This window comes from Nuphar pumila, chromosome 14 (genome assembly GCF_984573655.1).
Source record: "Nuphar pumila chromosome 14, dmNupPumi1.hap1.1, whole genome shotgun sequence".
Lineage (NCBI taxonomy): Eukaryota > Viridiplantae > Streptophyta > Magnoliopsida > Nymphaeales > Nymphaeaceae > Nuphar > Nuphar pumila.
Window position 1 is genome coordinate 82,363,445 of NC_143262.1, and position 13,042 is coordinate 82,376,486.

The 13,042-nt window shown below is 38.0% G+C and overlaps 1 protein-coding gene across 2 annotated transcripts in view; it reads right to left on the reverse strand.

The window, feature by feature from the left end:
• LOC149817126 (tRNA nucleotidyltransferase cca2-like) overlaps window positions 1–13,042 on the reverse strand; it is a 161,463-nt gene that overhangs the window by 113,010 nt on the left and 35,411 nt on the right. For both annotated transcript variants that reach the window (XR_016427727.1, XM_089987872.1), the window contains exon 8: window positions 12,744–12,871. Coding sequence is in view for 1 of the 2 variants with exons in the window: in XM_089987872.1 (XP_089843998.1) it covers window positions 12,744–12,871 (128 nt within the window). In the remaining variant the exon portion in view is untranslated. The remainder of the gene's footprint in view (window positions 1–12,743; window positions 12,872–13,042) is intronic.

Here is a 13,042-nt window from a genome sequence, read left to right on the forward strand (position 1 = left end):
TGTCATATCCAAAGGTGGTTTTGCTTACTATGTGATTTTTGTAGATGATTTCTCACGATATTGTTGGATATATTTTCTCAAACATAAACATGAAGTTTTTTCATGTTTTAAAACATATCATATGATGATAAAAATCAATTTAATAGTAATTTAAAGATATTTAGAACCGATTCCGGAGGTGAATATCTCTCTAATGAGTTTAAGAAATATCTTGAGGATTGTGGCATTGTCCATCAAAGATCGTGTCCTAAGACCCCACAACAAAATGGTTTGGCCGAAAGAAAGCATAGGCATATCATTGAAACCACTAGAACCCTTCTCATTTCCCAAAATATTCTTAAAAATTTTTGGGCCAAAGCGGCTCTTGCTTCCGTCTATCTTATCAACCGACTTCCATCCAAAAATTTAGATAAAATTTCTACCTTTGAGATTCTATATGAAAAAGAACCCGATTACAATAGGTTGAGAGTTTTTTGTTGTAAGTGTTTTGTTCTTACCGATAAAAATGATAAACTCTTACCAAAAGTCATTCATTGTGCTTTCCTTGGCTATTCGGAAACTCAAAAAGGATTTCGATGTTATGACTCTAAGAATGATAAATTATATGTTTCAAGGAATGTAATTTTTTTGGAAAATGATAGTGGTTTTGAAAAAAATGAATCTCATTTAGAAAATGGCGATTACTCCTTTCTTTTTGACCTTTTATCTAAGAATGATGATATCTCTAGTGATGATAAATCAACATATAATAGTGAAAATGAAATGGTTGTGATCAACAATAACTCTAACCCTTCTACCCCTCAAGAAGAAAATGTATCTAGAGAACCCATCACTTATTCTCATAGAGATAGAAGCACCTTTAGGAGTGCTAATGAACTATATAGTGAACCTAGTGAGACTATTTTCACTCATGATTCTCATCCTAGGAGAACTGAAAGAACTAGAAGGACTCCCTCTAGATTCGTATCTTTTGATTTTTTCTCTCCTAAATATCGAGCTTATTTGAGTGTCATTCACTCTTATTTTGAACCAAAAAATTTTGGAGAAGCCAAACAATGTACTGAATGGAGAGAAGCCATGGAGAGTGAACTCAAAGCTCTTAAGAAAGCTAACACTTGGGAATTTCAATCTCATCCCAATGGCAAGAAAACTATAGGATGTCGATGGGTGTTCAAGGTCAAGACTAACAATGTTCCATGTAATATTTACTAACCATCTTAAGCCTCTGTTTATTTAGTTATAGTATTGCATTCAGATCTTGGATCAATGGAACATGATTTGTTGAAAAAACATAGGACTCACAAAGACTATACAGGTCACATTACAGGTGTAAAAGATTACCTTATGACTGGAGTTAGGCTGGTCGCAAACATGATGGTGATTCCTAGCCCAACATAACTCAGACATGGGTTTATATTTTCCAAGCCTAAAAACCATGATCTTAACCACAACTCCAGAGGATCATGGCTGGTAAATTTATGGGGATTAGATCCATGTTGATCTCCATTAGACCCTAAGTTGGGTCCACCTAGTCCACATGGGTATTTGCTTTTTATGGGTTTTGTAGGTTTAAGTCTAACCTAGGGGTGGCAATCGTGTCGGGTTGGCGGGTCGACCCGACGGGTTGGCGGGTCAGCATACCTCAACCCGAACCCGACCCGTTTATTAAACGGGTCGGATGTGGCAAACACGAACCCGGCCCGTTTAATAAACGGGTAACCCGACACGACCCGCCAACCCATTTAATAAATGGGTTGGGTCGGGTAAACGGGTTCTCGGGTTGGCGGGTTGGGGGGTCGGGTTGGCAGGTTGGCATACCCCCAACCCGAACCCGACCCGTTTAATAAACGGGTTAGGCGGGTCGACCCGTTTATTAAACGGGTTGGCTTAAGCCCAACCCGAACCCGCCTAAGAGGCGGGTTGGCGGGTCGTGTGAGGTTTTGCCACCCCTAATCTAACCCACTATTGCACATTACCCCCACTACCCTTGTGTTTACACTACAAGAAAAACCCTAATTAGGGACGAACCTTTGCGACAGAAAAATCCGTCGTAAAGTGCAGACAAATTAGCGAGCGAACGATATTCGTCGCTAAAATATCGATTATATGCGATTTTAGCGACGGAAAGTATTTTGTCGATAATCCGTCGCAAAGTAGCGATGGGATTTATTTCGTCGCCATATCCTTTGCACATTAGCGACAGATCAACGACATAACTATTTCGTCGTTACGTAGTCGCCCAATAGTGACAACTTAGCGACGAAAATAGGCCGTCGCTAATTTTCCCGTAAATCCCTAATTTTTTTCCCTTTCTTTCTCTTTTTCTGTTTCCTCCTCCCGTCGTCGCTCGGCCCCTGGCTGGCCTCCAGTTGCCCCCCGGCCCTCTCTCTCTCTCTCTCTCTCTCTCTCTCTCTCTCTCTCCTCTCTCTCTCTCTCTACTATATTTTTTTACCACCACCACCTCCTCCCGTCGGCCCCTGTCTGGTGACCCCTCAGGTGGAGACCCCCCCCCCTCTCTCTATTTTTCTTCTTCCTATTCGCTCCTCCAGTCCAACAAGGGCCTCTGCCCTACCGTTCGGGATTTTCGGCAGGCAAGGCCCTTTGCCTCCTCCTGTCAAGCAGGGGCCTCAGCCCCTGCCGCTCGGGTCTTTCCAGCAGGCAGGGCAAGGCACTGTCTCTTCCCATCTGGCGGGGGCTTCGGCCCTGCCGTTCAGGATTTTCGACAGGCAGAGCGACGCCCGACAGGGGCCTCGGCCCCTGCCGCTCGTGTTTTCGACAAGCAAGGGGCGAAGCCCCCCTGCATCTGTGTGTTTCTGACAAGCAGTGGGGGCTCTGCCCCCTGCCTCTTTGTTTTTTGGCAGGCCGGGACCTTTGCCTCCTCCCGTCAGGCAGGGGCCGAGGCCCTTGCCGCTCGGGTTTTTCGATAGGCAAGGGGCGAAGCCCCCCTGCCTATGTGTGTTTCTGACAGGCAGGGGGGCTATGCCCCCTGCCTCTTTGTTTTTTGGCAAGCAGGGGCCTTTTTCCCCCTCTACCTTTGTGTTTTCATGTAGGCCGGCAGGGGCCAAGCCCCTGTCGATTAGGCTTTTGTGGGTCGGCAGGGGCTTGTTTTGTTTTGTTTTGTTTTGATTTTCTACTTTATTTATAGCATTCAACTAAGTTTTTGGTATGATTTTCAGCAGGTTTTACTGTTCTTCAGTAAATATAAGAAGCTTTGAGCACTGTCTTGTAAAGGATTTCGGGTAAAAAACAATTCAAATGGGGTAAATACCCATGGTGAGTAAGTGATGCAAGCGCATCACATGTTATTTAATTTTTTAGATACAACACTTTTCTGTTCACACGCTCACTTAGTTGTTGATATCTAAGACTGTTTTGGTGGAGTTTGAAGATCATGCAGAGCATGATTTTAATGTATGTGAATAGAAGTGTTCTTATTTTTGGATTTCATGCTAGGCGTGGTAATAGTTAGCGGGATATTAGAGTGTGTTTGTTGTAGTTACATGTTTGACTTTTTTTTATATGAATGATTTGGATCTATTACAATGTTTGATGTGATTGTATCCATGCTTGAATTAGTTACTTTAAATTTGATTATGACTTCCATGTGAAATTGTATAATGAAAGCATGCTTCAAATGAATGTATCGTGTTATAAATAGTTTGCACATGAAAATATTAAGTTATCAATACATGCATCATAGTTCTTGTGATTGTATGACATTATATATATTTATATTATATATATATATGTGTGTGTGAGTGTGATATATATATCAAATATATAGCATGCATTATATATTGCATGATAAATTTGATATTTTCTTCGTCATAGCATTTTGATGATTCTCTTTTAATTGGTTAGGATACTATTCGTAACATCATACGATAAAATGACTGCAAACCATGGATGGATGTACCGTAGGATAGTTGACAATGAGGTACCGCATGAATATATGGATGGTGTTGAAAGTTTTATTGAATTTGCAATGACAAGTGTCAGTACAGTGGATCCCACAGGTCGGATTAAGTGTCCCTGCAAAATTTGTAAGAACAATCGATTTGTAGAACCGTATGACGTTAGACATCACCTATACATGAAGGGTTTTGTGAGTGATTATCAAAATTGGACCTTTCACGATGAAGACTTTAAGAACAATTTTGACGCACGGGTGGATGTGGTGCACAATAATCCATATATGGATTTGATATTTGATGTTGCAGGAACAGAACTGGGTTCTGCTATGGGTCTTAGTGTTGTAACAATTGAGGTAGAGGAAGAAGCACCAAACGATGCAGCTAGTAAATTTTATGATTTACTTAGAGATGCTGATGAGCCACTTTGGAATGGTTGCGAGAGTCGCCACTATCTTGTCTGCAGTTCTTTAACTACTGAATTTGAAGTTCGAGTATAATTTGAGTCAATCATGTTTTGATCGTTTGTGCATGATAGTGAAGAGTATGTTGCCCAAAGATGAGAAATTGTCACAAAATTTGTATCGTGCGAAGGTAGATGATTGTCTAAATCACTGCATGTTGTATTTAAAGGATCTAGAAAACAGCATATCATGCCCGTCATGTGAGCATCATCGGTTCAAGCCAAAGACAAGAGTCAATGGTAGCACGAGATCAAAAGAAGTTTCATACAAGTCGCTCTGCTACTTTCCTATCACTCTTAGATTGCAACGATTGTATATGTCTTCAAGGACAGCTAAACACATGCGATGACATGCAAATAAAATTCAATATGATAAAGACAAGATCACGCATCTTGTTGACGCAGAAGCTTGAAAGCACTTTGATCGTACTCATCAGAACTTCGCAATGGAAGTGAGAAATGTTAAACTTGGTCTATGTACAGATGGATTTAATCCATTTGGGGGTAGATCAACTCCATACTCATGTTGGCCAGTATTTGTAACTCCATACAACCTTCCACCAAGCTTGTGTATGAAGCGTCAGAATCTTTTCTTGTCTCTATTGATCCCTGGTCCGACCTCACCTGGCCAAAATCTTATGTATATTTAAGGTCATTGATTGATGAACTAAAAGTACTGTGGGATGACGACGTTATCACGTTCGATGCCCACAAAAAATAAAATTTCAATATGAAGGCCACTGTTGTATGGACAATCAGTGACTTTCCTGCATATGGTATGTTATCTGGTTGGAGCACACATGGGAGGTTGGCATGTCTGTACTGCATGGAGGACACAAAATCATTTAGATTAACGCATATAAGGAAGTCGTGCTGGTTTGAATGACATCGGTGATTTCTATCCAACGACCATCCGTTCTAAAAGAATGTGTTTCGAGCAAGCACAATTGAAATGAAAGGTTTACCGACAAGATTGTCTGGCATAGAGATTTTAAGAAGATTGTGATACTTTTCAGATGTATTAACAGATGCCCGTAGTCCGACGCCCTTCCTTGGATTTGGGAAGGATCACAATTGGACAAAGAAATCTATATTTTGGGAACTACCATATTGGTCGACCTTATTAATACGACATAATTTGGATGTGATGCATGTGGAGAAAAATGTGTTTGATAATGTGCTCAATACAGTAATGAATGTTAAAAGAAAAACGAAGGATAATCCGAAGGCCCGTATGGATTTAAAAGTAATATGTAAAAGACCAAAATTGAAACTCAAAGAGTATAATGGAAAAGTACTAAAACCAAAGGCAAAATACGTGCTTCGACCTGATCAAATAAAGCAGGTATGTCAATGGTTGAGACAGTTGAGATTTTCAGATGGATACGTCTCTAACATTGCTCAAGCTGTGAAGATCGACGATGGACAGTTATATGGGTTGAAGAGCCATGATTATCATATCTTTATGCAACGATTGATACCCCTAGCATTCCATGATATATTAGACAAACCTATATGGGGGGTATTATCTGAGTTGAGTAGATTTTTTAGAACATTATGTGCATCGAAAGTCGTAGTATCTGAGGTAAAGAATCTCAAGGATTCTGTCATTACTACTATTTGTCAGCTAGAGAATATATTTTTGCTATCATTTTTCGATGTTATGGAACATTTGATGATACATTTGCCATATGAACTAAGGGTTGGTGGTCTTGTGCAATATCAGTGGATGTACCAATTTGAAAGGTATATTTTTTCTTATATTTTTCTTTTCAATGACAGATATTTCAAATTTGAGATGTATATTTTTGACAGATGCATGTTTGACCTCAAAAAAAAAAGGTTCAGAATAAAGCAAGAGTAGAAGGCTCTATTTGTGAGGCGTACACTTTAGAAGAGATTTCAAATTTCTCATCTATGTACTTTGAACCTCACATTCTAACACGTTACACATGCCCACCTCGTAACGATGATGGAGAACAATTTACTGTAGCTGACAAACTGTCGATATTTCAACCACTTGGGCATGCATTTGGTAGTTGTTAGTCAAAACTCTTGGCAAAAGGAACAAGATGCAGCACAAATCTATATTCTTTTTAATTGCTCAGCGATCGACTCATACATCGAGTAAGTACATATAGACGCAACACAAATCTAAATCCTTTTATGTTCTATATGTGCATACATGGTTCGGTAATATGAATATTTGTTAAGTGCAAACGATTTGATCTAGAGTTGCGAAGAGAAGTTTCACATCTCACTGATGCAGAAGTGCAAAAAGAACGTGAAACTAAGTTTATGGAGTAGTTGAAAGAGTTGGTAAGGACGATGACATAAATTGTCTACGTGTAAACAACACAAAGTTACTTAATTGGTTGTGATCATAAATTGTCTTCTTCATTGTTTATGTTTGTAGATTCGCCGTGGTGATGTTAAAGATCAAGGAATATGTGATTTACAAAATGGTCCGACCAAAGTTGTGCAATGTTACAACGGGTACATCGTAAATGGTTATCGATTCCATACAAAAAAACTACGGTATAAACAAATCAATGATGAATAGTAGAGTGTATGTTAAGGGTAGCAGTTACGGTGAAAATGAACATGATTACTATAGTGTTATAGAGAAAATAATGGAGTTGACTTACATAGGCATAAATAATAGGGGAGTTTTATTCAAGTGTCATTGGTTTGATCCAACTGCAACAAGAGTTGACAAAGCCTCAGGCATTGTAGAGGTGAATCATAAATCAAGGTTTAGAACATATGAACCATTCATATTAGCCTCGCAAGCTCAACAAGTTTACTATACTTCATATCCGAGTACAAAGAAGTCAGATAGAAATGAATGGTGGGCAGTTTGCAAGGTAAAGTCCAAATTATACCCTGAGTATGATCAGTTACAGGAAGATAAGTTAACTGAAGAGAGTGATTACTATCAATCAGATGATATCTATGACTTCTCTTATGGTCACGATGTCACGCGTGATATGCATGTCATATCTCCATTGGTCGATACTTCATTCATAGAAGAATGTGATCCAAATGATATACCAAGTGGATGGGCAAACAATGAAGAAGAAGAAGAAGAAGAAGAGGAGGAAGAGGAAGAATATGAAAGTCAAACAAGTGATGAGGAAGAATTCTCGAGCTAGTGAGCAAAATCTTGTAATACAAACCTCTATTGAATGTATTGTAACGTCTTTGAATGATTAGAATGTATTGCAATACTTGATGTGAATGATTGGAATTATTTGAATGTATTGAAATATATCGCAATATTGTGAATGATTTGAAGGTATTCCAATGTTTGAATGTTATACAAAATTATTTTTTATTCTATGATTATGTATCTTCGATTCGTATCGAGTTATGATTTGAATGTATTGTAACGTGTTTGAATAATTTTGATGTATTGCAATACTTGATGTGAATGATTTCAAATTATTTGAATGTATTGCATGACATTTTTTATTTGTTAGAATATGGTTCGTAGAGGTTACAGTGGTCGTTCATCCAGTGTTAGCCAGTCTCAGCCTTCATCTTCACGGGCTGCTTTGATAGGTATATCATTTAACTAATTATATACTTGATTAGTTTAAATCAGAGTTACCAGTCGAGGAAGCGGGAGCGGGAAGCGATACGGGAAGCGGGAGTGGGAAGCGAGGCACTTTCAAAAATTTAGGAAGCGGGGAAGCGTGGGACCACTTAGAAGAAAATTTTGAACCGTCTCGAAAGCGACCTAGGAAGCGAGGGGGAAGCGGAAAAAATGAAAAAAATGGGGAAGCGTGGGGGAAGCACGCTTCCCATTTATGGGAAGCGCGTTTCCCAAAAAAGGGGGACGCTTCCCCTCACGCTTCGGAAGCGCGACGTTTCGCACTTCTCCTTTTGCCTAGGCGCTTCCGGTAACTCTGGTTTAAATGCACATTTTGAGAATTTATGACACATTTTTCTATAGATGATGTTTCGCCTATACATGACACACCTACACCAGTTGTTCATACAAGTCACGAGCCAACGCAGGATGCAGGGTCTTCTCAGTCTGACACAAGAATACTCATTCAAATAGTGTATATCGATAATTGACCGTAAATATTTTATTTTCACTTATTATTTATTTTATAAATATTGTATATTGATAGTTAATGTATACCAATTCATGTGCAGCACGAGGTTCGAGTCATAAGAAGTAATACGAGATATTAGAAATTCACTACTTCAACATCTACCAGGACCAGTCGCTCAATGAAAAGAGTACTCGAAGGAGGTGTTGGACAGATTGTGGTCCTCATTCACGGTATACAATTGTTTTTTATAGTTAATGTGTTTCATATTTAATTGTTTGTTATAGTCATGTCTACTAACTTTCTGAAAATATTTGTAGGCTTCAAATCACTTCGCGACTACGATGAAGGAACAGGATGCAAGAAAGGTGTGGCAGAAAGTGGTTGTCAATCGATTTGCAGACATGCTGCACAATATGAAGACTGCAACAAGAAAAAATATCTGACGGGATAAATGATCCACTGCAATGGAAGGGTCATGGACCTCCTACTATCAGGTCAGATGTTTGGGATGAAATGTGCGACAAGTAGGCGGAGCATGAATTTTGAAACCGCTCAGCGAAGGCTGCACAAAACTGAGCGAAAATGCCTAATGCCCGTCTACACACAGGTGGATCTAAGACTTTTGGGAGTCACCTGAAGAAAATGGTAACGCATCAATATATATATTGTCAATTTTATAAGTATTATTGCAAACCTGTTAAATAATTTTTTTATCATTTAACTTCACAAGAAGCAGAAAAAGGAAGTATTGTGCCATACAAGGATGTGTTTGTTGAAACATATAAACGTAAGACCACAGGAGAGTTCGTATCAGAGAAGGCGATAACAACAACGGTATGTATTTATTGTATTAATAATCATTGTAATATACAAGTTATCATAGACATTGTAATTCTTAATTATTAATTGAAATTGTAATTATTACTTTGTAGGAGTCATATGAGCAACAGATGATAGAGCGATATGGCGATGACTCCACTCAGCATCCACCTTTTGATCCTGCAACATGGGTGGCTGCAACAGGTAAACCCAAAAAGGGTCGTGTGTTCGGGTTTGGGAGTAATATGAACACTTCACCAGTCGTTGCTTCCTCCAGTCACTGCTCACAGAGTTCTCCCGTCAGCATCAGCTCCAAGCATCCGACTGACTTGCCTAATTCTTGGGCTGGTATATGTCAGCTCGTTAAGGATACAATGCATGACTACTTACATGAAGCAATTTTCAACGTTGCCCATAATGAGTTAAGCAGTTTTTTTCAGAACAGAAGAACTTTGTCTGCAGGTGAATCTCAGGTATGAAAGTTTCATGTTATGTATTGTATGTCGTTAGATTTCATGTTACTTTGATTGCCTTAACTTAGGTGCATTGCATATAATTTATTTCAGTATATTTTGTTTATCAATACTGACCTTTCTTTTCTCTTATAGGTTGTTGGCGCTAATCAGCGTAGTGGAGCTGAAGGCGCAGATCGAGACAATGAAGAAGAGAACGCATAGAATCTGGGCGATTATTAGATTCATGTGTTGTATTTGTTGCACCTTCTTTTTGTTTAAAAAATTTAATTGTTCAATTGTAAATAATTAGAACTTGCGAATTTTATAGGGGATTGATTAATTGTTTTAGTTTCCTTTTATATGTGTTTTGATGTGTACTTTGTATTTTATTCACAGGAAATATAAATTGTACAAGAAATACAAATTGTATTACGAGAATTTTTTTTCTCGACATTTATGTTTTAAATATTTTTTTTATTTTTTTTTATTTTTTTGCGACGGATTAGCGACGAAAATATCCGTCGCTATTTGGTACCGGCATGCAATTTAGCGACGGATTAGGGACGGATTTTAATTCGTCGCTATTTACTAGCTGGTCATTGTTTTTGCGACGGATCTTAATTCGTCGTTGGGTTCGCCGCTATATTAGCGACGACATTAGCGACGGATATTAATCTGTCGCAAAACCAAAATCTTCGTATAATAACGACGGCTTTGCGACGGAACTTGTCGTTCGCTAATTCATCGCAAATTAGCGACGGAACTGGCGACAGATAGTTTCCGTCGCTAATTAGCGACTATAATTTTGCGATGAAAGCCATCCGTCGTTACTCCGACGCTAATCCGTCGCTAAACACGTTAGCGACGAAGTAGGGTCGTCGCTAATTCACTGATTTCTTGTAGTGTTATGTATTTAACTATATTTATTTCAGTTCCATATGTTTATATTTTCACAACAAATGCTACACAGTCTGCAACTGTATGCAATGGATTTTCACTAGAGTGCACACTGGATGAGTTAGCAAAATTCTTCTAGAAATCCTAGGTCCCTCTACATGTGCTCTTAGAGGAGACGTCAGTTCACCCCTCATCCTACTGTATCACGATGATTATGAATTCCCTGCAATAAATAAGAGAATATTCATGTGTTTCATTCCTAAGAGTCTGTACAGCATAGATAGTTGAAGACATGAAAGTTTCAGCAATATATCTTCATTTTTTTTAATTTCCACATCAAAGTATCTGAGAGAAGCAGCATTAGAGAGTTTCTCATATGCAAAAACATTTAGAACAAGGTAGGTCAGATACAAACTTTTTCCTATTCTGTTCCATCTCTTATTTGCAAATAACGTGCAAAAACTTTTATTCTTCTGAATAATTATATCATTTCATGGACATGGTTTGACATTAAAATCATGTTATTGAAACTGCCTCTAATTTGTATAAAGTTCTCAGTAGATTGCGCTTTTCATCTATTGAAACTTCCTTTAATTTGTATAAATTAAAGTTCTCTCTCATCAAGCAGGATTTAGGTAGGTAAACAAGGTAAATCCAAAGTTGATGGATCTATTGAGAAGTAAAACCTTACTTGTGATAAATGTCTATACCAGTAGTTTGGAACAGATTTGCATATAACTTTGCATGTGCTGCTCAAGTAACCATCATTCAAACTCTTATTACAGTAGCAGCGGTTGAGCAATAAACACTATAGCAGTTGGACATGAAAAATGTGTTTCTTAATAGAGGTTTTATGGAATAAGTTTATAAGCAATTGACCACAAGTACCCCAAACGTAAATGAAAGTGTATTGGTTTCAACAAGTTCTATGGGGACAAAAGTAGGCTCATAGAGCATGGTTTGAAAAATTCAACTCCATAGTTACATTGTTACATTACTAGGATTTCTTCAAAAGTTACCACCAACCCACCTTGATATATCACTACAGATGATGGTGAACAAACTACTTGCAATACAAAAACATGTCTTAACATGTTTGATGTGACAGATTTGAAGCGTTGAAGCATTTTCTTGGTTTAGATATTGCTTATTCCAAAAAAAAAAGGAAACTTATTGTTGCAACTCAAGCATGCTGCAAAGTTGGTATTTTGGGCATGCCTTGATGAGGGCATAAAAAAGGTGGGTGCCTCCATGACCTAATAGTAAACTTGAAATGACAGATGGTTAGTTGCTTAAAAATCTAACTATTTATAGATAGTTAGTGGGCAGTTAAATTTATCTGATTATTTTTTTACTAGTATAATCTGCATCATGTATATTATAAATCATACATGAGTGCTCAAAAAACAGTGCACACGGCAGCAGTCTTAAGGATCATACAATAAGAATGGGCAGCATGCATTTGGCATTATTCTTTTCTTGCACTATGAAACTAGAGCTCTTAGCTACAGTGATTCTAACTATGTATGATGTGCATGTGATAAATGTTCTAGTATTGGCTTTCTGATTTTCCTTGGCACCTTGCATAATAGACGGTATAATAAGAAGCAACACAGGATGTCTCAATCTCAGGCTCAGAGACACTATATAGCATAAACCTCTCATGTCCGAACTGAATTCGGCCTGTTTACATCAGTACTCATAAAACTATAAATTTTTTCCTCTTTATTTCTCAACCTTATAAAACTATAAATGTTTCCTCTTGCATTATCCATAAGAGCTATGTCAGCTCTAACAAAGCTTTTTGTTCATAATAGCAATCTAATCAAGGTCACCAAAAGTATACCACGAAAAATACAAGTAAATCAAAAACCACAATCTCCTTTATTTATTTTCAGTCATAAAAAGAAGGAAATATCATGAACCAAACTAGCACCTCCAGAAATTAATCCATAAAATTGACATTCCTAAACCATGCTTGATAATACCAAAAAACAAAGCAATCTTGCAAAAGGCATGCAGAAGAAGAAACAAGAAGTGCATTGTGCTCTAAAATGACAGATAGGTCATATTCTTTAATAAAAGAAACAGGGGTACTAAATGTAGGGATGGACAAGATAAGTAGCATTACCGGTCACAGCCATCACTGGTAGCAGGCTCAGTGCCTTGAGGAAGATCAAACACTGTCCAGAAAAGTTGCAAGTTGCAAATATAGGTCATAGCTTTTACAGGTTGATTGCCAGATACCATGAGATCAATCTGCAGAAACAGTAGCATGAAATAAAAAGATTATTGAATAAAGAAAAGCAGTCATGAATGAGCAGAAAACAATAATCCAGCACGGTGCCAAGTAAAAACACATCAAATTATTTTCAAACCATTATATAAATATTTGCAAAAAATATTACACCAAATATGCAAAAGACAAGA